Source organism: Pseudophryne corroboree, chromosome 6, assembly GCF_028390025.1.
Source record: "Pseudophryne corroboree isolate aPseCor3 chromosome 6, aPseCor3.hap2, whole genome shotgun sequence".
Classification (NCBI taxonomy): domain Eukaryota; kingdom Metazoa; phylum Chordata; class Amphibia; order Anura; family Myobatrachidae; genus Pseudophryne; species Pseudophryne corroboree.
The window spans coordinates 727,739,719-727,765,060 of NC_086449.1; the positions used below are offsets into that span (position 1 = coordinate 727,739,719).

At 46.1% G+C, this 25,342-nt stretch overlaps 1 protein-coding gene across 1 annotated transcript in view; it reads left to right on the forward strand.

Moving 5' to 3' along the window:
• Nucleotides 1-4,325, forward strand: part of POLR3B (RNA polymerase III subunit B) — a 345,554-nt gene extending 341,229 nt beyond the window's left edge. Inside the window, exon 28 of the mRNA XM_063928431.1 lies at nt 3,868-4,325. Within this exon, the coding sequence (XP_063784501.1) occupies nt 3,868-3,997 (130 nt within the window). The 3' untranslated portion in view covers nt 3,998-4,325. The remainder of the gene's footprint in view (nt 1-3,867) is intronic.
• Nucleotides 4,326-25,342: the final 21,017 nt, after the last annotated feature.

Consider the following 25,342-nt stretch of genomic DNA (forward strand, 5'->3'; position numbering starts at 1 on the left):
TTCCAAAGTCGCAGCTGGTTCCTACGACGCGTCTACTGTTCCTGGGTATGGTTCTGGACACAGAACAGGATAAAAAGGGTTTCTCCCGGAGGAGAAGTCCAAGGAGTTGTCGTCTGTAGACAGAGACCTCCTAATACGTATACAGGTGTCGGTGCATCAATGCACGCGAGCCCTGGAAAAGATGGTAGCTTCTTACGAAGAAATTCCATTCGCCAGGTCCCATGCAAGGATTTTCCAGTGGGATCTGTTGGACATGTGGTCCGGGTCGCATCTTCAGATGCATCGGCGGATAACCCTGTCTCCAAGGGCCAGGGTGTCGCTGTTGTGGTGGCTGCAGAGTGCTCATCTTCAAGGGGGCCGCAGATTCGGCATACAGGACTGGGTCCTGGTGACCACGGATGCAAAGCCTTCGAGGCTGGGGGGCAGTCACACAGGGAAGAAACTTCCAAGGCTATGGAAAAGTCAGGAGACTTCCCTACACATAAATATTCTGGAACTAAGGGCCATTTACAATGCCCTAAGTCAGGCTAGACCCCTGCTTCAACACCGGCCGGTGCTGATCCAGTCAGACAACATCACGGCGGTCGCTCATGTAAACCGACAGGGCGGCACAAGAAGCAGGATGGCGATGGCAGAAGCCACAAGGATTCTCCGATGGGCGAAAAATCATGTGTTAGCACTGTCAGCAGTGTTCATTCCCGGAGTGGACAACTGAGAAGCAGACTTTCTCAGAAGACACGACCTCCACCCGGGAGAGTGGGGACTTCATCCAGAAGTCTTCCAAATGATTGTACACCGTTGGGAAAGGCCACAGGTGGACATGATGGCGTCCCGCCTCAACTAAAAGTTACAAAGATATTGCGCCAGGTCAAGGACCCTCAGGTGATAGCTGTGGACGCTCTGGTAACACCGTGGGTGTACCAGTCGGTGTATGTGTTCCCTTCTCTGCCTCTCCTACCCAGGGTAATGAGAATAATAAGAAGGAGAGGAGTAAGAACTATACTCATTGTTCCGGGTTGGCCAAGAAGAGCTTGGTAACCAGAACTCCAAGAAATGATCTCAGAGGACCCATGGCCTCTGCCGCTCAGACAGGACCTGCTGCAGCAGGGGGCCTGTCTGTTCCAAGACGTACCGCGGCCGCGTTGGACGGCATGGCGGTTGAACGCCGGATACTGAAGGAAAAGGGAATTCCGGAGGAAGTTATCCCTGCGCTATTTAAAGCTAGGAAAGAAGTGAACGCAAACCATTATCACCGCATATGGGGGAAATATGTTGCGTACTGTGAGGCCAGGAAGGCCCCAAAGGAGAAATTTCAGCTAGGTCGATTTCTGCACTTCCTACAGTCAGAGGTGACTATGAGCCTAAAATTGGGTTCCATTAAGGTCCAGATTTCGGCTCTATCGATTTTCTTCCAAAATTGAACTGGCTTCACTGCCTGAAGTTCAGACTTTTGTTAAGGGAGTGCTGCATAGTCAGCCCCCGTTTGTGCCTCCAGTGGCACCGTGGGATCTCAACGTGGTGTTGGATTTCCTGAAGTCGCATTGGGTTGAGCCACTTAAATCCGTGGAGCTATAATACCTCACGTGGAAAGTGGTCATTCTGTGGGCCTTGGCGTCGGCCAGGCGTGTATCAGAATTGGCGGCTTTGTTATACAAAAGCCCTTATCTGTATTTTATATGGATAAGGCGGAATTGAGGACTCGTTCCCAATTCCTTCCTAAGGTGGTATCAGTTTTTCATGTGAACCAACCTATTGTGGTGCCTGCGGCTACTTGGGACTTGGAGGATTCCAAGTTACTGGACGTAGTCAGGGCCCTGAAAAGTGTATGTTTCCAGGACAGCTGGAGTCAGGAAAACTGACTCGCTATTTCTCCTGTATGCACCCAACAAGCTGGGTGCTCCTGCTTCTAAGCAGACGATTGCTCGCTGGATCTGTAGCACGATTCAACTTGCACATTCTGCGGCTGGACTGCTGCACCCTAAATCTGTAAAAGCCCATTCCACGAGGAAAGTGGGCTCTTCTTGGGCGGCTGTCTGCTTTACAACTTTGCCGAGCTGTTACTTGGTCGGGTTAAAACATTTTTGTAAGAGTCTACAAGTTTGATACCCTGGCTGAGGAGGACCTAGAGTTTGCTCATTCGGTGCTGCAGAGTCATCCGCACTCTCCCGCCCGTTTGGGAGCTTTGGTATAATCCCCATGGTCCTTACAGAGTCCCAGCATCCACTTAGGACGTCAGAGAAAATAAGATTTTACTCACCGGTAAATCTATTTCTCATAGTCCGTAGTGGATGCTGGGCGCCCATCCCAAGTGCGGATTGTCTGCAGTACTTGTTTATAGTTATTGTCTAACTAAAGGGTTATTGTTGAGCCATCTGTTGAGAGGCTCAGTTATATTTCATACTGTTAACTGGGTATAGTATCACGAGTTATACGGTGTGATTGGTGTGGCTGGTATGAGTCTTACCCGGGATTCAAAATCCTTCCTTATTGTGTCAGCTCTTCCGGGCACAGTATCCTAACTGAGGTCTGGAGGAGGGTCTTAGTGGGAGGAGCCAGTGCACACCAGGTAGTCCTAAAGCTTTCTTTAGTTGTGCCCAGTCTCCTGCGGAGCCGCTAATCCCCATGGTCCTTACGGAGTCCCAGCATCCACTACGGACTACGAGAAATAGATTTACCGGTGAGTAAAATCTTATTTTTTTCTATATGCTTCAGATCCACAAGCGTCAGTGTTTGCTTGTTTAGATGAGGAGGACCTGCTGCATATTTTCCAGTTAACTGCGCAGATTAACATATCCAAATTCTGTTTGTTCTTGGTTGTATGATATGGTCACACAGCGATGTTGGCCAGGGGTCTGGAGGATGTGAAAATGAAGAAAGAGAAAATGTGTGAGGATATGTGTGGACTGTACAGTGGGGATTTAATTAGCTTGGAACATTCATGAGGGTTATGTGGGCAGATTTGGAATTTGATAAGAGGTGAGTTTTCAGAGAACTTGAAGGTTTGGATACTAGATGAGGGTCTTATTGTGTGTGGGAAGGCATTCCACAGAGTGGGTGCGGCACGAAGAAAGTCCTGCAATTGTGAATGGGAGCGAATAATGAGTGTACAATTAGATGAGAGACACAGATCTTGTGAAGAGGTCAGGTTGGGAGACATTTGATATAAGCGAAGAGATGTACTTTGGTGTAGTTTGGTTAATGTGAGCGATCCGCAGATGATGAGCGTCTATCGAGGAAGATTAGCCTCGCAGCTGCATTCAGAATGTATTGTAGTGGTGACAGTCTTTTTCGTAAGACCAGTAAGGAGACTTGCAGTGATCAATGGGGGTAATTCAGAGTTGATCGCAGCAGCAAATTTGTTAGCAGTTGGGCAAAACCATGTGCACTGCAGGTGTGGCAGATATAGCATTTGCAGAGAGAGTTAGATTTGGGTGGGTTATATTGTTTCTGTGCAGGGTAAATACTGGCTGCTTTATTTTTACACTGCAATTTAGGTTTCAGTTTGAACACACCCCACCCAAATCTAACTCTCTCTGCACATGTTATTTCTGCCCCCTCTGCAGTGCACATGGTTTTGCCCAACTGCTAACAAATTTGCTGCTGCGATCAACTCTAAATTACCCCCAATGTGAGAGATAATGAGAGCATGGATTAGAGTTATTGCTGTGTCTTGTGTAAGATATGGTCGTATTTTTAGACATGAAAGTTCTCTATGTAAATAGTGTATACACAGCTGTTTCTTCTGCTAAAAAAAAGATATGACCTGATTTTTAGGCTGCAATTTGAAGTGTTCCCAATTTTTCCTCATTGTTTTGCCTTTTAAATCCAGTAATACTTGGAATTATGCCTATTGTATGTGTTCTACAGGTGCCATTACTGCAAGTCCTCCTGTCATGTATCTTCTCTGAGAATCCCATATGCCTGCAAGCTACTATTCCAAGAACTACAGTCAATGAATATTATACCCAGACTTAAGCTGTCAAGATACAATGAGTGAATATTATTTCAGAAACCTTGAGCTCCTAGTGAATTTTTTTTTTAATCAAAACTGGGAAATGAAAGCATTGGAACACTTGAGTGTTTGAATGTGCCGCAGTTTGCTTGTGAACCTCAGCGGTCTGTAGGGCTGGTGATTTATGCCAAGCACTCAATTTCATTTTTGTTTCTTACACATTCTGAGTGTGAGCGTTTGTATTATATCTGTAAAATAGAAGTAAAAATGTTTAAAGAACATTTAAAGTGTCTTTGATATAAAGGCGTTTGTATTCTTATTTATGATTAATGTTCTATGCCAACAATAAAAAATAAAGAACATATTAATGTGACGCATTGTTTTGAATTATTGCCATTGCATAAATCTACACTACAGATCAGAGACAGTCAGAAATAGAGAACAAACATCATTTGAACTGTGCTTCCTCTGATCCTAGTTGTACTGCAGCAGTGTAAGATGTGTGAGTGCCGCCAGTGAGTATTCTTCAACTGGATCAATTCCAGAGAGAAAGCTTTGGAGCATTTATAAATCGTATTTTACTGTGTCTTAATATCACATGTTTCACTTGTGTGAAATGTGTGTTTCTCTATAGAGAATGCGTTATCACGTGCAGGAGGTTCAAATTCAACAAATCAACAGCAGGGTAATAAACACAAAACAAAGCTTTCATTTTATTCTCAACATATCGCATGTCATTCAATAATGAAAGGTTATTTAAATACAATTTTATAAATTCAATTGCTTATTCATATACGATTACACACTTTGTTGATAAAATTGTTCTGTTAGGATTGCTTGTATTAAGTAGTTCTGGAACCTATTTAAAATCATAAATAAGCTCCAAAATACAGGGGGCAATTCAGACGCTGCAGAGATCGCAGTCTGAATTCCTTTGTGCGCGTGCGCACCCAGGGTGCCCAGTAATATGCTAAAAGCATCTCAGGGCTGCTATCGCCTCTGCCTGATTGACAGGCAGAGGCGGTCGCGGGGCGGGAGGGGGCGTGCTAACGGCATTAGAACGCCGTTGGTGGGGTGCAGTCCGGACAACACAGGCATGTCCGGACCGTTGCAGGGGTGGGCTGCGGCGGCTGCATGACGTCACACGCAGCCACTGTGACCCGGGATGCGGCTGGTAGCTCCCTGCCAGCGCGCGCAGTAGCTGCGCAGGCAGGGAGCTACTCGCAGGGGGCAAAAGCATCGCCACCATGCAATGGGGTGGTCTTCTGTATGCCGGCGGTCGGGCTCCCGGCGCTCAGTATACCGGCGCCGGGAGCCCGACAGCCGGCATACCGACACTTATTTTCCCTCGTGGGGGTACACGACCCCCATAGAGGGAGAATAAAATAGTGTGGCGTGCGTAGCGCGCCACCGTGCCCGTAGCGTGGGGAGCGCAGCGAGCCCGCAAGGGGCTCATTTGCGCTCGCCACACTGTCGGTAAGCCGACGGTCGGGCTCCTGGCGCCGGTATGCTGGTCGCCGGGAGCCCGACCGCCGGCCAGCCGTAGTGAACCCCATGCAATGCTATTGCACCTATGCGGGGGCGGCACTGACATGCGGGGCGGACTAGATCTGTGCTGGGCGTCCTCCCGCATGTCTGAGTAAATGATCATAGATGTGCTACATTTAGCACATCTACGATCAGATCTTAATTACCCCCACAGTTTGAATGGGACAGTATTATATAGAGCTGCCTGCTGTTTCAGCCTGTCTATTCCTGCCATTAGCCCCTTGGCTGGCAATAACGCAGAGCTTATTGCTGCATATTGGAGTAATAAACTGTTCATACCATTGCCAGTTCTGTCAGCTATTCTGCACTGCTGTAGGCATTTATGTTGAAACTGAACCTTGGCAGAAGAACGTTAACAAGCAGAATATAAATAGTTAATTTTTCAAATGCAGACAAGAACATCTAAGCTTGCTGCACAGGTTTGCAATGTTGGCAACCTCCAGCTCTCCAGTGGTCGATGAACTGCTAGTCCTAGCAAGTAGATAGCAGAGTTTGTAGTGTAAGAACATTCTTCAACAGCTGGAGAACCACATTCGCAGCTCATTGTGTAAAGCTGTTTTCAAACTCTCCACCAGATGGCAGTGCTGTGCACTTCTATGTGATACTCTAATTGCAATAAGATACACAAACTGAAAGCTTGAAAATACAATTGATGGTGACGGTGGTGAATACCGGATGACAGTTATATGAAAATTAAACATTAGGGCTGCCTAGCATCCTATCTTGCTTTGTACTGTATTATAGCCATGTATTATTGTGTTGAATGTACGCACTTTAAATTGTGTTGAGAGACCAGAGGAGTTGCGCCATTCACTGGGATCAGTACAAAATGCCGCCGGCCGGAATCCCGGCGGTCGAAATACCGACGCCGGAATCCCGACCACACAATCCCGACAGGGGTGGCTAGCGGAACGCAGCCCCTTGCGGGCACGGTGCCTCGCTATGCTCGGCACACTATTATATTCTCCCTCTATGGGTGTCGTGGACACCCACGGAGGGAGAATATGTCGGGATTGTGGCGGTCGGGATTCCGGCGTCGGTATTTCGACCGCCGGGATTCCGGCCGGAGGCATCTTGACCGCATCCCCATTCACTAGCTAAAGACTTTACAGGCCTGCTTGCAGTCTGCTTTTATAGCACCCAGAAAGACACATGTTTGGGATGGGACATGGAAAAAAAGGAGGTGCCCTTTAGTCTTCAAGTTTCAGAAAACTTCCTGGTGTATCCACTACACAGGGTGCTGCAAGCTGAGTACTTGGGGGAAGTTAGTGGCTGCCCCCCCCCCCCCATTAAGCATGCACCAGTTCAAGTGAAAATTATGATCTGGGTTCAGCTCCCCCACGACACAGGAGAAAACTGTCCATGTTATACCTTTTTAATTCAGAAAATAGGATTTTGGTACCTACCGTTAAATCCTTTTCTCGTAGTCCGTAGAGGATGCTCGGGTCCACATTAGTACCATGGGGTATAGACGGGCCCACCAGGAGCCATTGCCACTTTAAGAGTTTGAGAGTGCGGTCTGGCTCCTCCCTCTATGCCCCTACTAACAGACTCAGTCTAGAAACTGTGCCCAAAGAAGACGACATACTTCGAGAGAAGGATTTTACACAGATAGTGGTGAGATTCATACCAGCTCACACATACAAGGCACGTCAAGCCAACTAGCTTGAACTACTCAGCAACAGCTGCTACTCAGCAACAGCTGAAACATTACTTACCAAGTAACAATACAGTACTCAACTAAAACGAAGTTGTACTGAACCAAATAACATTTGCAGGAAAATGAAGCGCTGGGCGGGCGCCCAGCATCCTCTACGGACTACGAGAAAATGATTTACCGGTAGGTACCAAAATCCTATTTTCTCTTACGTCCTAGAGGATGCTGGGGTCCACATTAGTACCATGGGGATGTACCAAAGCTCCCAGAACAGGAGGGAGAGTGCTGAGGTTCCTGCAGAACTGATTGACTGAACTTCAGATCATCAAGTATCGAGCTTGTAAAACTTTGCAAACGTGTTCAACCCAGACCAAGTTGCAGCTCGGCAAAGTTGCACTGCCGAGACACCCCGGGCAGCCGCACAGGAAGACCCCACCTCACGAGTAGAGTGGGCCTTAACAGATTTTGGACACGGCAGTCCTGCCGTAGAGTAAGCGTTCTAGATAGTGAACCCGATCCAGCGAGAGATCGTCTGCTTAGAATCAGGACACCCAATTTTCTTGGGATCATATAGGACAAACAGAGAGTCCGACTTTCGACTTTCTGTGACGAGAAGTTCTCTTCACATATATCTTCAGAGCCCTTACGACATCCAAGGATTTGATGTAATTGAGGAGCCAGTAGCCACTGGCACCATAATAGGTTGGTTGATATGAAATGCCGACACAACCTTTGTAAGAAACTGCTAACGAGTCCGGAGCTCAGCTCTATCTTTGTAGAAGATCAAGTAAGGGCTTTTACAGGATAAAGCCCCCAGCTCGGATACACGTCTAGCAGAAGCCAAGGCCAACAAAGTGACCGCCTTCCATGTAAGATATTTGACCTCTACCTCCTGTAGAGGCTCAAACCAATCCGACTGGAAGAACTGCAACACCACGTTAAGGTCTAAGGCGCCGTAGGGAGGTTGGATATGCAGAACTCCCTTCAAAAAAGTCAACTTCAGGGAGGGCAGCCAATTGTTTCTGCAAAAAAATGGATAGGGCTGAAATCTGGACCTTCACAGATGCCAACCTCAGACCCATATCTACTCCTGCTTGCAGGAAGAGGAGGAAACGTCCCAGTTGAAACTCCACTGTAGGAAACTTCTTGGACTCACACCAAGAGACATATTTCTTCCAAATACGATGGTAATGTTTAGACGTTACCCCTTTCCTAGCCTGTATGAGGGTAGGAATAACCTTCTTCGGAATGCTCTTCCAAGCAAGAATCAGGCGCTCAACTTCCATGCTGTCAAACGTAGCCGTGGTAAGTCTTGATAGGCGAACGGCCCCTGCTGCAGCAGGTCCTCCCAAAGAGGGAGAGGCCTCGGCTCTTCTTGCAGTAGATTCAGAAGGTCCGCGAACCAAGCCCTTCTTGGCCAGTCTGGGGCAATGAGGATCGCTTAAACCCTTGTTCTCCTTATGAGCTTTAGGATTCTTGGGATGAGTGGGAGTGGTGGAAACACGTACACTGAATGGAACACCCACGGAGACACCAGGGCGTCCACTGCCTGTGGGTCCCTCGACCTGGAACTATAACACCGAAGCTTCTTGTTGAGACGAGAGGCCATCATGTCTATTTGGGGCAAGCCCCAAAGATCTAACTGGAAAAGCTCAGTAGAACTCCCCTAGCTGTGACCGGCTCCTCCGGGCACATTTTCTAAACTGAGTGTGGTAGGAGGGGCATAAAGGGAGGAGCCAGCCCGCACTCTCAAACTCTTAAAGTGCCAATGGCTCCTGGTGGACCTGTCTATACCCCATGGTACTAATGTGGACCCCACCATCCTCTAGGACATAAGAGAAAGACTGATCATGAGTGCCTACTCCTCATGGAACTTGTAATACAAATTGTGTACATTTTAAAATAACTTTGTATGTAAAACCTTTAAGAAAAGGTAATGAGCCTTGTGTCAAGTTGTGTAACATAAGCTGCTCACTGATGTAAGTATAATATTTAATGCAAATAAAACAGAAATCTATTTAATAAACACAGCTATATAAACACTGATGTAAGTATAATATTTAATGCAAATAAAACAGAAATCTATTTAATAAACAAAGCTATATAAATATATACAGTACACAAAAATGTCTACTTTTACAACTGCATGTGTATATATTACACACTTATGGCAATATTGATGCACTTCCAATGATAATCACTACAGATAAAATAAGATTTTACTTACCGGTAAATCTATTTCTCGTAGTCCGTAGTGGATGCTGGGGACTCCATAAGGACCACGGGGAATAGACGGGCTCCACAGGAGACATGGGCACTTTAAGAAAGAATTTAGATTCTGGTGTGCTCTGGCTCCTCCCTCTATGTCCCTCCTCCAGACCTCAGTTAGAGAAACTGTGCCCGGAAGAGCTGACAGTACAAGGAAAGGATTTTTGGAATCCAGGGTAAGACTCATACCAGCCACACCAATCACACCGTATAACTTGTGATAACTTTACCCAGTTAACAGTATGAACAATCACAGAGCATCAGATAAACCCTGATGCAACTATAACATAACCCTTATTTAAGCAATAACTATATACAAGCATTGCAGAAGAAGTCCGCACTTGGGACGGGCGCCCAGCATCCACTACGGACTACGAGAAATAGATTTACCGGTAAGTAAAATCTTATTTTCTCTAACGTCCTAGTGGATGCTGGGGACTCCGTAAGGACCATGAGGATTATACCAAAGCTCCCAAACGGGCGGGAGAGTGCGGATGACTCTGCAGCACCGAATGAGCAAACACAAGGTTCTCCTCAGCCAGGGTATCAAACTTGTAGAACTTTGCTAAGGTGTTTGAACCTGACCAAGTAGCCGCTCGGCAAAGCTGTAATGCCGAGACCCCTCGGGCAGCCGCCCAAGAAGAGCCCACCTTCCTTGTGGAATGGGCCTTAACTGATTTAGGCAGCGGCAACCCAGCTGCAGAATGAGCCTGCTGAATCGTGTTACAGATCCAGCGAGCAATAGTTTGCTTTGAAGCAGGCGCCCCAAGCTTGTTGGAAGCATACAGGATAAACACAGATTCTGTTTTCCTGACCTTAGCCGTTCTGGCTACATAAACCTTCAAAGCCCTGACCACATCCAGTGACTCGGAATCCTCCAAGTCAGGAGTAGCCACAGGCACCACAATAGGTTGGTTTATATGAAAGGATGAAACCACTTTCGGCAGAAATTGTGGGCGGGTCCGCAATTCTGCTCTATCCGCATGGAAAACCAGATAAGGGCTTTTATGTGACAAAGCCGCCAGTTCTGACACACGCCTAGCCGAAGCCAAGGCTAATAGCATGACCACCTTCCACGTGAGATATTTTACTTCCACCGTTCTGAGTGGTTCAAACCAGTGTGATTTCAGGAAACTCAACACCACGTTAAGATCCCCAAGGTGCCACTGGAGGCACAAAAGGGGGCTGAATATGCAGCACTCCCTTTACAAACGTCTGAACTTCAGGCAGAGAAGCCAGTTCTTTTTGAAAGAAAATGGATAAGGCCGAAATCTGAACCTTAATGGAACCCAATTGAAGGCCCAAAGTCACTCCCGACTGTAGGAAGTGAAGGAAACAGCCCAGCTGGAATTCCTCCATAGGGGCATTCCTGGCCTCACACCAAGCCACATATTTTCGCCATATACGGTGATAGTGTTGAGCCATCACATCCTTCCTAACCTCTATCAGCGTAGGAATGACCTCATCCGGAATGCCTTTTTCTACTAGTATCCGGCGTTCAACCGCCCTGCCGTCAAACGCAGCCGCGGTAAGTCTTGGAACAGACAGGGCCCCTGTTGCACAAGTCCTGTCTTAGAGGCAGAGGCCACGGGTCCTCTGTGAGCATTTCTTGCAGATCTGGATACCAAGTCCTTCTTGGCCAATCCGGAACAATGAGTATTGTTCTCACTCCTCTTTTTCTTATGATTCTCAGCACCTTGGGTATGAGAGGAAGAGGAGGAAATACATAGACCGACTGGAACACCCACGGTGTCACCAGTGCGTCCACAGCTATCGCCTGAGGGTCTCTTGACCTGGCGCAATATCTCTGCAGCTTTTTGTTGAGGCGGGATGCCATCATGTCCACCTGTGGCAGTTCCCACCGACTTGCAATCTGCGTGAAGACTTCTTGATGAAGTCCCCACTCTCCCGGGTGGAGGTCGTACCTGCTGAGGAAGTCTGCTTCCCAGTTGTCCACTCCCGGAATGAACACTGCTGACAGTGCGCTTACTTGATTCTCCGCCCAGCGAAGAATTCTGGTGGCTTCTACCCTCGCCACCCTGCTCCTTGTGCCGCCTTGGCGGTTTACATGAGCCACTGCGGTGATGTTGTCTGACTGAATCAGAACCGGTTGGTCGCGAAGCAGGGACTCCGCTTGACGTAGGGCGTTGTATATGGCCCTTAGTTCCAGGATGTTGATGTGAAGGCAAGTCTCCTGACTTGACCACAGCCCTTGGAAATTTCTTCCCTGTGTGACTGCCCCCCACCCTCGGAGGCTTGCATCCGTGGTCACCAGGACCCAGTCCTGTATGCCGAATCTGCGACCTTCAAGAAGGTGAGCACTCTGCAGCCACCACAGGAGAGAGACCCTGGCCCTGGGGGATAGGGTGATTAACCAATGCATCTGAAGATGTGATCCGGACCACTTGTCCAGTAAGTCCCATTGGAAGGTCCTCGCATGGAACCTGCCGAAGGGAATGGCCTCGTCTGATGCCACCATCCTTCCCAGGACTCGAGTGCAGTGATGCACTGACACCTGTTTTGGTTTTAATAGATTCCTGACCAGTGTCATGAGCTCCTGAGCTCTCTCTATCGGGAGATAAACCCTTTTCTGGTCTGTGTCTAGGATCATGCCTAGGAGAGGCAGATGAGCTGTAGGAACCAACTGCGACTTTGGAATATATAGAATCCAGCCGTGTTGCCGTTACACTTCCAGAGAAAGTGATACGCTGTTCAGCAACTGCTCTCTTGATCTCGCTTTTATGAGGAGATCGTCCAAGTACGGGATAATAGTGACACCTTGCTTCCGCAGGAGCACCATCATTTCCGTCATAACCTTGATGAATATTCTCGGGGCCGTGGAGAGACCAAACGGCAACGTCTGAAATTGGTAATGACAATCCCGTACCGCAATTCTGAGGTACGCCTGATGAGGTGGATAAATGGGGACATGAAGGTATGCATCCTTTATGTCCAGAGTCACCATAAAATCTCCCCCTTTCAGGCTTGCAATGACCACTCTTAGCGCTTCCATCTTGAACTTGAACCTTTTCAGGTATATGTTCAGGGATTTTAAATTCAATATGGGTCTGACCGAACCGTCCGGTTTCGGGACTACAACATGGTCGAATAATAACCCCCTTCTTGTTGAAGGAAGGGAACCTTGACCACCACCTGTTGAAGATACAATTTGTGAATTGCAGTTAACACTGTTTCCCTCTCGTGGGGGGAAGCCGGCAGGGCCGTCGGTGAGGGGGCATCTCCTAAAAGTCCAGCTTGTATCCCTGAGACACAATATCTATTGCCCAGGGATCTAGCAGGGAGTGAACCCACTTGTGGCTGAACTTACGAAGGCGTGCCCCCACCGGGCCTAGCTCCGCCTGTGGATCCCCAGCGACATGCGGTGGATTTTGTAGAGGCCGGGGAGGACTTCTGTTCCTGGGAACTAGCTGTGTTGTGCAGCTTCTTTCCTCTGCCCCTGCCTCTGGCAAGAAAGGACGCACCTCGGACTTTCTTGTTTCTTTGTTCAAAAGGCTGCATTTGATAATGTCGTGCTTTCCTAGGCTTTGCAGGAATATAAGGCAAAATATCAGAATTACCAGCTATAGCTGTGGAGACCAGGTCCGAGAACCCTTCTCCACACAATCCTCAGCCTTCCATATGCCTCTTAAGTCGGCATCATCTGTCCATTGCATATTCTACAGGACACGTCAAGCAGAAATCGACATAGCTTTGACTCTAGTACCCAGTAGACTCATGTCTCTTTGGGCATGTTTTTTTATATATATATCTCTTAAGACAGCATCTTTAATATATATATATATATATATATATATACACATACTAGGGTCTCAATCCCTGCTGATAAGGTACCTGTCCACGCTGCCACAGCGCTATAAACCCATGCCGACACAATCGCCGGTCTGAGTAGTGTACCAGAATGTGCACGCTATCTGCAGGATCCCTGAGGATAGCTGTTACGTAAGGGCTACCTTTTGGGCAAACGTGACACCCTAGGGGAAGATTCCCATCGTATCCTGGCCCTAGTAGGGAAGGATACTCCCTGAGAATTCTTTGTGGGAAACTGCAGTCTCTTGTCTGGAGATTCCCGCTCTTTTTTATCATGAGAGGAGGGAAATTTACCTCAGCTTTCTTCCCCTTAAACATGTGTACCCTTGTGTCAGGGCATGATGAGTCATCAGTGATATGCAAATCATATTTTATTACAATAATCATATATTGAATACTTTTCTGCCATTTTGGCTGTAACTTTGCATTATCGTAGTCGACACTGGAGTCAGACTCCGTGTCGATATCAGTGTCTATTATTTTGGATAGTGATCATTGAGAGACTCTGAAGGTCTCTGCGACGGTATCCGTTCACATGGTCGACCATGTTATGGTCGACAGTCATTAGGTCGACCACTATTGGTCGACATTGACATGGACACATGGTCGACACATGAAAATGGTCGACACGTGAAAGGTCGACAAATGAAAAGGTCGACATGAGTTTTTTTACTTTTTCTTCTTTTGGGGAACTTTTCCATACTTTACGATCCACATGGACTACGATTGGAACGGTAAAGTGTGCCGAGTGAAGCGGTAGCGGAGCGAAGGCACCATGCCCGAAGCATGGCGAGCGAAGCGGTGCACTAATTGGGGTTCCCAGTCACTTTACGCAAAAAACAAAACCAAAAAAGTTAAAAAACTCATGTCGACATTTTCATATGTCGACCTTTCACGTGTTGACCATTTTCATGTGTCGACCATGTGTCCATGTCGACCATGTCAATGTCGACCAATAGTGGTCGACCTAATGACTGTCGACCATAACATGGTCGACCATTCATACCGGAACCCTCTGTGACATAGGGACAGACATGGGTAGATTCCCTGTCTGTTCTCTAATCTTTTGTGCAATAAATTCACTTAGCACTTAATTACACATCCAAACAGGTGTCGGCATTGTCGACGGAGACACCCTCTCACACACACATTTGCTCCATCTCCTCCTTAGGGGAGCCTTTTACCTCAGACATGTCGACACACACGTACCGACACACCACACACTCAGGGAATGCTCATCTGAAGACAATTCCCCCATAAGGCCCTTTGGAGAGACAGAGAGAGAGAGTATGCCAGCACACACCCCAGCGCTATTACCCAGGAATAACACAGTAACTTAATGTTAACCCAGTAGCTGCTGTTTATATTGATTTTTGCACCTAATTATGTGCCCCCCCCCCCTCCCCCTCTCTTTTTACCCTCTTCTATGTAACTGCAGGGGAGAGGCTGGGGAGCTTCCTCTCAGCGGTGCTGTAGAGAAAAAACATGGCGCAGGTGAGTGCTGAGGAAGAAGCCCCGCCCCCTCGACGGCGGGCTTCTGTCTTGCTTTCATGTACAATTTTTGGCGGGGGCTCATACATATATACAGTGCCCAACTGTATATATGCAAACTTTTGCCAAAGAGGTCTCTAATTGCTGCCCAGGGCGCCCCCCCTTCCCCCCCCCTGCGCCCTGCACCCTTACAGTGACCGGAGTATGTGGGTGTAGTGTGGGAGCAATGGCGCACAGCTGCAGTGCTGTGCGCTACCTCAGTGAAGACTGGAGTCTTCTGCCGCCGATTTCGAAGTCTTCTTGCTTCTTTCACCCGGCTTCTATCTTCCGGCTCTGCGAGGGGGACGGCGGCGCGGATCCGGGATCGGACGACGAGGGTGAGATCCTGTGTACGATCCCTCTGGAGCTAATGGTGTCCAGTAGCCTAAGAAGCAGGACCTATCTGCAGAGAGTAGGACTGCTTCTCTCCCCTCAGTCCCACGATGCAGGGAGTCTGTTGCCAGCAGAGCTCCCTGAAAATAAAAAAAACCTAACAAAATACTTTCTTAAAGCAAGCTCAGGAGAGCTCACTAAACAGCACCCAGCTCGTCCGGGCACAGATTCAAACTGAGGTCTGGAGGAGGGACATAGAGGGAGGAGCCAGAGCACACCAGAATCTAAATTCTTTCTTAAAGTGCCCATGTCTCCTGCGGAGCCCGTCTATTCCCCATGGTCCTTACGGAGTCCCCAGCATCCACTAGGGCGTTAGAGAAAATATATTCATTTACACTCCATATAAACAGAGGCTTGAAGTCATAATACCTGTGGTTTAATAGCAAACTTCACTATAAGAGAAGTGATTGCTCTTGTCCATAGGACAGTGTTTGAAGAGGGAAAGGAGATATCAAAAGACTTAGCTTCTTTGTGTAGCTATATGTGACTTTGTGGCCAGGGCAGCACTCTAGAGCAGAGGTTCCCAAAATCGGCCATTACAGTCCAGGGTTGTTGTTTTTTTTCACAATTACATTTTTATTAAAGTTTCAAATAATGGGAGGGAAGGGGTACAGTATGAGAAACAGAAGAAGGAAGTGGTATCAAGTACACACAGTTCAAGCGTTAGGGGTGTACACAACAATAAAACGGTCTATATTAATAACTAAACCATTTGGATAAATAGATCATCACAGACAAAGGTCTATAAAGCAGAATCCAGTCCATAATTGTTATAATACACAATCAGAGCAAAACCATTTGAGAAGAGAAACATAAGGTATATATGGGATGATTTGATGATTACAATCGGAACCGAGTTATAACCGTAAAAATCATTAAATGTATCGACTGTAGTCTGAGAAGGTTCGCAGTTAGGCTAGATTTGCCGCCCTGTAATTACTCAAAGCAGACCATTTTGCCCATGGGTTAGCCGTTGGGTATACATAAGAAGAGCCTGCAGTTTCAAATTTGAAGTGGGACTGGACTGTGATTTCAATGGCAACTATAGCAGGAATTATGGGGGTGCGCCAATTTTGTGCTAGTAGGAGTTTCGTGGACACTATTATATGGCCAAGTACATAGCGATCATTAGGAGGAATGCGTCTTGGAATCAAATGGAATATCGCTAACTTTGGTTGCGGAGTTACCGGAAAGCCCACAATTTTAGATATGATGCTAAATACCAGAGATTAATAATTAAGGGACATGACCAGAAAATATGCATGAGCGTTCCCACATTGCCACAACTGCGCCAACACCCATTGGATGTAGTGGGCCTCATAGCATGTAACAGAGCAGGGGTCAAATATTGTCAATTGTAAAAGCTAATAGAATTGCTCAATGTGGAACATGCATTTAGCTAGATGAAAGCATGTGTTATATACAGCATGCCAGTCTTCCTCCGACAATGTGCGTGCTAGGTCGGCTTCCCATTTAATTTAATATGCGAGTTTCGTGGGTTTTTGGGGGATTTCAAAAGTGAATACCACCGTGAGATGTTGCCTCTATTATCCACTCTGATAATCATGTTGGAATTATACTTAGGAATCAAAATCATGTTGTGGGACGATTAAGTTACACTTTGTAGCCAGTGTCTTAATTGTAGATATTTATAAAAAAAATATCTATTGGGAAGAGGGAATTTAGATAGGATTTGAGTAAATGACATCAGGATACTCACGTCCGTTATTACTTTCAAATCTACAATTCCTAGGGAAGTCCAGGGGGGGTATATTTACAAAGAATCGTATTTGTGCTGATTTGGTGGGAGATTCGTCTCGAATAGTATCGGTCGTGTTTTTTTGCAACTTTTTGTTTTTTTTTCATGTAATTTACTAAGCTGCTGAGTCCTCTTCTTTCGTATGTTCCGATGTCGATGTGAAACATATTGTCAGGCAGTGTTTTATGGGAGCGATTAGTAAAACACTGCTGGACATAACACAGTGAAGTCCGGCTGGATCAGTGAGATCCGTGCAGGGCTTCATTGTGTACATTCTACTAAGTGTTGAAAGGGTTAAAAAAAATTGCGTGGGGTCCCCCCTCCTGAGCATAACCAGCCTCTGGCTCTTTGATCCGGTCCTGGTTGTAAAAATACAGGGGGAAAATTGTGTAGGGTCCCCCCATATTTAAACAACCAGCATCGGGCTCTGCGTCCGGTCCTGGTTCAAAAAATACGGGGGACAAAAGATGTAGGTGTCCCCTGTATTTTTCAAACCAGCAGCGGGTTCCACTAGCCAGAGAGATAATGCCACAGCCGGGGGACACTTTTATGTAGGTGACTGCGGCCGTGGCATTACCCCCCCAACTAGTCACCCCTGGCCGGGGTACCCTGGAGGAGTGGGGACCCCTTAAATCGAGAGGTGTCCCCCCCACCAGCCACCCAAGGGCCAGGGGTGAAGCCCGAGGCTGTCTCCCCCCCATCCGTGTGCGGTGGATGGGAGGCTGATAGCTTTTGTGTAAAAATAAAGAATATTGTTTTTTGTAGGAGAACTACAAGTCCCAGCAAGCCTCCCCGCAAGCTGGTACTTGGAGAACCACAAGTACCAGCATGAGGGGAAAGAACGGGCCCGCTGGTACCTGTAGTTCTACTGCAAAAAAAATACGCCCCAAAAAAACAACACACACACCGTGACAGTAAAGCTTTATTTTACATACATGCACACTTACACACTCACATACTTACCTATTGGGGGTCATTCCGAGTTTATCGCTAGCTGCATTTGTTCGCAGCGCAGCGATCAGGCTAAAAAGTAGCAGTTATGTACATGCGGCGCAATGCACATGCGCGACGTACGGGCACAACGAATGATGCCGTTTTGCACAGTGTCTAGCGATGCATTTCAGTCGTACTGGTTGCCGCAGAGTGATTGACATGAAGTGGGCGTTTCTGGGTGGCAACTGACCGTTTTCAGGGAGTGGTCGGGAAAACGCAGGCGTGGCTGGGCGGGTGTGTGACGTCAAATCCGGAACTGAATAGTCTGAAGTGATCGCAAGCGCTGAGTAGGTTTTGAGCTACTCTGAAACTACACAAAAAAATTTCGCGTGCGCTCTGTGATACAACCGTTCACACTTCTGCTAAGCTAAAATACACTCCCAGTGGGCGGCGGCATAGCGCTTGCACAGCTGCTAAAAACTGCTAGCGAGCGATCAACTCGGAATGACCCCCATTGTCCCACGGAGCCCCTCGGTTCTCTTGTCCCGTAGAATCCACGGTGGACCTGTGAAAAGATGCCCGAAATACTCGCCTATTATCCGGTGAAGTTCGGTCCTCTTCATTCCATATAGCATCCAGGGGGTTAAATATCAACAAACCGCTAAAAAAGTGACCCCAATTAACTTTGCGGTTAACCACAGACCGCAAAGTTCCCATCATAGGCTATAATGGATCGCGATCCTCCATTCTAGCCGCTGCGCTGAGCCTGATTGACAGGCAAGGAGCACACAGCTAATCAGGAGAGCGCCATGATGTGGCGCTCCCTGATTGGCTGACGGGACCTTCACTGACAGTAGTCACAGGGGGTCCTGGCAGTCGGGAAAAGGGGTTTCATGTGTAAACATGGAACCCCTTTAGTGCGAGGGATCGGGTTTTAGTGGTTTTGTTGTTTTTTAACCCCCTGGATGCTACATGGAATGAAGAGGACCGAACTTCACCGGATAATAGGTGAGTATTTTGGGCATCTTTTCACAGGTCCACCGTGGATTCTCCGGGACAAGAGGACCGGGGGGCTCCGTGGGACATTAGGTAAGTATGTGAGTGTGTAAGTGTGCATGTATGTAAAATAAAGCTTTACTGTCACGGTGTGTGTGTTGTGTTTTTTGGGGGGGGTATTTTTTTTTGTAGTAGAACTACAGGTACCAGCGGGCCCGTTCTTTCCCTGCATACTCGTACTTGTGGTTCTCCAAGTACCAGCTTGCGGGGAGGCTTGCTTGGACTTGTAGTTCTCCTACAAAAAACACAATATTCTTTATTTTTACATAAAGGCTATCAGCCTCCCATCCACCGCCCACGGATGGGGGGACTCCTCCAGGGTACCCCGGCCAGGGGTGACTAGTTGGGGGGCTAATGCCACGGCCGCAGGGACCTACATAAAAGTGATCCCCGGCTGTGGCATTATCTCTCTGGCTAGTGGAGCCCGGTGCTGGTTTGAAAAATACGGGGGATCCCTACGTCTTTTGTCCCCCGTATTTTTTTTTTAACCAGGACCGGACGTAGAGCCCGGTGCTGGTTGTTTAAATATGGGGGGGACGCAATTTTTCCCTGTATTTTTACAATCGGGACCGGCTCAAAGAGCCCGAGGCTGGTTATGATTAGGAGATGGGACCCCACGCAAATTTTTTTTTTTGTAACACTTTCACACCCCTTCCCACAGATAAGCATGCACGGATCTCACTGATCCGTGCATGCCTATCAGAATACGCATCCAAAAAGCAGGTCTATTTGAAAACAATTACCGGCAGTGTTTGGCTATTGCCGGCAGTGATTGTGAATACGAATTCTTAGTAAATTACTAAGTACTATAAAATAACAGGCGTGTTTGACCGATGGTGTATTCATTTGTATTTGTGAACTCTGCCGTTAAAGCAAATACGAATGCCCTCATCACTGCCGAGATTTGTGTTTAGTAAATTTCCGAGATGACTCTTTGAAAAAAAATCCAAACTCAGCCAAAATCGGGGCATTAGTAAATATACCCCCCCCCCCCCCTCCCGGATTCAAATAATAAGTCTGGTATTAAACACGCTAAGCCTGTTAATGAGAGTTCCAAAGAGGGGAAGGATGTCACCAGTATCCTAGAAACCAAAACCAACCAAGCTAAATGAGTAGATTGAACCACGGTCGAGCGCAAATTTAAATTTGGTCCCTCTGATGTAGGTAGCCGTAAAATATCAGATATGGGAAAAGGCAAGAGCAGACCCTGTTAAAGTAAGACCCAAGGTTTTGGATTATCTTCCGTATTCCATGCTCTTGTTGAGGATAAAATACAAGCTACTCGGTATAGTTGCAAATCAGGGAAAATAGACCTCCTTCTGGCTTTGGAAGGGACATTGTACTTCGTGCTAATCTAGGTTTCTTACCTTTCCAGACACATTTTATAAACGCAGCATGGAATTTGGTCAATAGAGATTTGAGCAACAGGAAATATGGATAGTCCTGAATAAGTACAGTAATTTGGGGAGGAGGATCATTTTCAAGGCTGCAATACGGCCCATCCACGATACGTTTTGTAACATCCAGTCATTCATCTTCAGTCCAGGTTTTAAGGATATTAATATTTGAGTACAGGTGACTTACTTAGTACCTCAGTCAGTTTGATTTAACCATCCTGGCTCAAGCATGGATAGCCTTAAACCCTGGACTGTAATGGTGGAGTTAGGGCACCACTGCTGTAGAGGATGCAGTGATTATATGACCTTTGATAAAGTAGAGGTCCTTATGATAGGAGGTCACCATCAAAGGACAAGACTGCAGCATAGCCAACCAATGGACTTGCACTTGGGGGGTTCCGAATGACAAAACACTGAACATGTGCAGAATCCTGATGGTGTTCTGGATTGTGGCTAAACACTTAAACATCAGCCACAATCAAATCCTCATTATTTCAATTGAGGAACATAGCCAGAGACAAGCACTTAATTCCCTCAGAAGATCTGCCTAAAGTCATACATGCATTTGTATTATCATGCCTAGGCTACTGCAATGTTCTCTCCTGGTTCTCCACTTGCAGCCCTTGCAGTTGGTACTGTATAAAATACAGGTTCCAGGCTGTTAACTAACCATCCCCAATCCAGCCACATAACACCCATTCTCTCCACTCTCCACTGGCTGCATGTAAAATGGCAAATCTATTTCAGGATTGGCTTACTGATTCTAGGAGGTATATGAATTATAGCGGCACGCACCGTGCCGCTATAACACTTTCTGCTTCTCCTCATTACCCAGGCAAAGCAGGAAGGGACATCGACGAGATGTTTTAACATCTTGTCTGCCGAAGCTCCCCCCCTCCGGCGTTGTCCCCCTGAGCTTACAGTATGTCAGCTCAGAGCTGAAGCCCTATGTCTTCTTCCTGGCCGGCTACCTTTGCATGTGCGCGGGATCTCACTACTCACGCAAGATCCCCAGTGCGGTCCGGAGCCGGCACCCGCCACAGACAGGGACATTTCTGTCCCTGCTGTGATGAATGGGCATCGCCACCTGCAGCTGTCGAAATCGACAGGTGCCGGTGCGGTCAGCGATGCTGACCGTTTAGAAACACTGGAGAGAAAAGGATTGTCTCTTTGTTGGCGCACTATAAGAAGGAGAATGAGTATTTAAAATTTAACTTTTAATTCCATATGGATAAAATACCTGACAATGTGAAAAATCATGAGACAAAATTACAAACATTACACAAAAATAAAATAATAGCAAATCCTGCTATGCGTCTTCATTGTGTCCATATAATTTATAATGCTTGACTGTGTGCAACTATAGTCAGAGCCTGGCCACAGGTAAATAACTGCTCATGTAAACCCTCATTCATTCGGGTATCTTTATTAATTACAATTTAGAAGGAGGGGTATAATACTGTGATCAGCAGTCCTTGCTCATTATGGTTTAAGGCTTTATTCCATATTCATATTTGTGCATGTGTGAAAGGAACCAAATTATGTCAGCTCTACATACAGTGATACTCAGTAGTTATTGCTCAAAATCCCACAATTATGGCTCATATATGGCTTTATCGTATAGTTATTAAGTTGCTCTTATAGCGTTGCAGTGAATCGTGATTATTGTGATACAATCCTAGAGCTGCTTCTCTGTCTATTGGTTACACTCAGTGACCTGACGAGAATATTTATGTATCAAAGATGTATTTCCACCATAAAGATAAATATAAATGTCAGCTATCCGCTGTGTGTATTTATAACACAGAATTCCCACAGTCTAAGTACTGTGCTGACTAAATTTGTTAGGGGGATTCACTTGTATCTCCCACTTGTGGCTGTACTATTGGTGTCTCAAAAAATAGCACCAGTAATTAATTTTATAGCCTTGCCACATTCATTACAACAGTTGTCACTTAGACTGCAGGTTTCCATACACTTTGTTAAGTCGTCACCAGTAGACCATCATATCTGTTTATTATGTATATTATCCTGCTATAATATGATCCTGAAGCTGCTCCTCTGTCTATTGGTTACACTCTGTAGCCTGATCAGAGATACGCTTCCTACCTTAAGGATAAATGTCAGCTGTCCGCTGTGTATATGTATAACACAAAATTTCCCACAGCCTGAATATTCTGCTAACTCGATTTATCTGGGTGGTTCATTGGTATCTTTCTCTTATGGTTGTACTATTGCCCTCTCATGAAATAGCAGTAATAAATAATTTTCATAGCATCGCTACATTCATTGTAACAGTTGCCACTTGAACTGCAGGTCTCTATTCAATTTATTGAGATGTCCCTGGTTATCCTGCTATAATACAATCCTAAAGCTGCCCCTCTGTCTGTTGGTTACACTCAGCAACCTGATCAGAGGTGTGCTTCCAGCACAACGATAAATGTCAGCTGTCCGCTGTGTATGCTTATGGCACAAAATTTCCCACAGCCTGAATATTCTGCTAACCAGATTTATCGGGGTGGTTCACTTGTATCTTTCCCTTGTGGCTGTTCTATTGCTCTCTCACAGAATAGCAACAGTATCTTTCATAATATTGCTACATACATTGTAACAGTTGCCACTTAAACTACAGGTCTCTAGTCACTTTATTGAGATGTCCCTGGTAAACTGCCGTATTTATTTATTATGTGTGGTATCCTGCAAGAAATATACACAGCCGCATTTGAGAAAATAATATACGATAATTGGGCCACACTAGCTCTCACTGTTGAGTAGGTATAAATGATCTACTATGTGCATTAATCACACACATTCCCCATAATATATGACATAATGTGCTTGCGTGCTATGCTCGTCTAATTTGACCACATGCGTTCTTGCTAATCAGCTCAGGTTGATGACTCAGTATGTCTATGTGTATACTATTCATTTCCCAGTTTTATTGCTCATATAATATACACCTTATAGCTCACCTCATTTCTATCCCAGAGGATCGGACTACTATTGAGTGAGCGTGAGCTATTCACTGTATTTGCTGATCATACAAGGTTCCCTCAGTCATTAAAAAGCTGTATCTGCCTGATGGACTGATTGAATTGGATCAGGTTTGTTCTGTCTGATAAGCTTAAGGTCCAATTCTATCATATACTGAGCACAATGGCCCCTCTATTAAACGAACATAAACCTGTAATTGCCTATCAGTGAACTTTCATCCCATCAGCCTGACTATAACGTATACATACTGCACCTAATGTCTAAGAATTCTTATGGTAGATTTAGCTCTATGCACACATTTTTAAACATTCATTAAACTATTATTGACACATAGCAAGTGAGCTGGCATCCTGGCGCCGCTCTGAAACGCCCACGTGCACGTTTCACTTTCGCTTCGTCAGGGCTAACCCGATCGCCCTGCTCGGAGACGTTAAAAAGGCTAGACGGACCAACCGCGACGCAGTTCGGCTGTCATGTGACTTACTGTTTAGAGACACTGAGACGTATCCCTTCCCCTCCGTGTATACGTGATTATGCAACACTCTCTGATGTCGTAAATGATCCGCTGTGGATAATTAATAAAAATCGCATCTAAGACCTGGGCATGCAAAGTGGTAGTCATGTAACCTCCCATATAGGACCAATACACGTGTCCCCCTCTCCTCCATATTGATCAAATTAATAAAAGAAATATTGGAGTTTTAAATGATATTATGTAAGTTGGTCAATACAAATTGCATACATGATTCAGCAATGGAAGAGGGATCCCCACCATGTGATTATACAATGAATGTTATCCTAAATTCACTACCGGGTAACAACATAATGGGATTCTTTGCAAAAGTAAAGCTCAGTTATTTTGATTTAACCATCTGTGCTGAACCCTAAAACCTGCGCTGTCAGTGTGCCTTGGGAATGCCTGACCTAAGTGATTTAGACATCACTGATGTCTCCATTGCAATCGGACTGCAATTCACTTCCATGTGGAAAAAAAACCCATACAGTAGTGCAATTTAAATAGAAACCAACTGGGTGAAAAATATACAAAATATAAAAAGGGAATGAGCCAGTGTATCAGGTTATACTGTACAAAGCATCTCATCCAGTTGTTCACAGATGTACTGTACATATAAAATGTAAATAAGAAAATTCTATTTATTGAACCAAAAAATACAAATATGATCAAAATATGTATATTATATAAAAAATTGCTAATCATTATTGTTAAAATATATATACAGTATATATAAATATATTAGCTGGTCGATAGTAACCATGTCAACATTCATAATGTCGAAAATAGGATTTTAATACCTACCGGTAAATCCTTTTCACTAAATCCGTAGAGGATGCTGGGGTCACTTCAAGAACCATGGGGTATAGACGGGATCCGCAGGAGACATGGGCACTTTAAGACTTTCAAATGGTGTGACCTGGCTCCTCCCTCTATGCCCCTCCTCCAGACTCCAGTTTAAGGAACTGTGCCCAGGGAGACGGACATTTAGAGGAAAGAATTTATTGTTAAACCACGGTGAGCATCTTACCAGCTCACACCTCAAGCATGCCGCAGAACGTGGCATTCAACAGAACACAAGCCAACGGCATGAAGAATTTGCAGCAATATGCTGACAAAAAACGTAACACAACCTGTGTGTAACCACAACCAATAACTGCAGATACAGTACGCACTGGGACGGGCGCCCAGCATCCTCTACGGACTAAAAGAAAAGGATTTACCGGTAGGTATTAAAATCCGATTTTCTCATATGTCCTAGAGGATGCTGGGGTCACTTCAAAAACCATGGGGTTATACCAAAGCTCTAGAATGGGCGGGAGAGTGCGGACGACTCTGCAGTACCGAATGACCAAACGTGAGGTCAACCTCGGCCAAGGTATTAAAGCTGTAAAACATAGCCCAATGTTTTGCTAAATAGCTGCTCGGCAAAGTTGCAATGCCGAGACTCCCCGGTCAACCGCCCGGACGAGCCCACCTTTCTAGTAGAATGGGCCTTCACCTATTTTGGTAA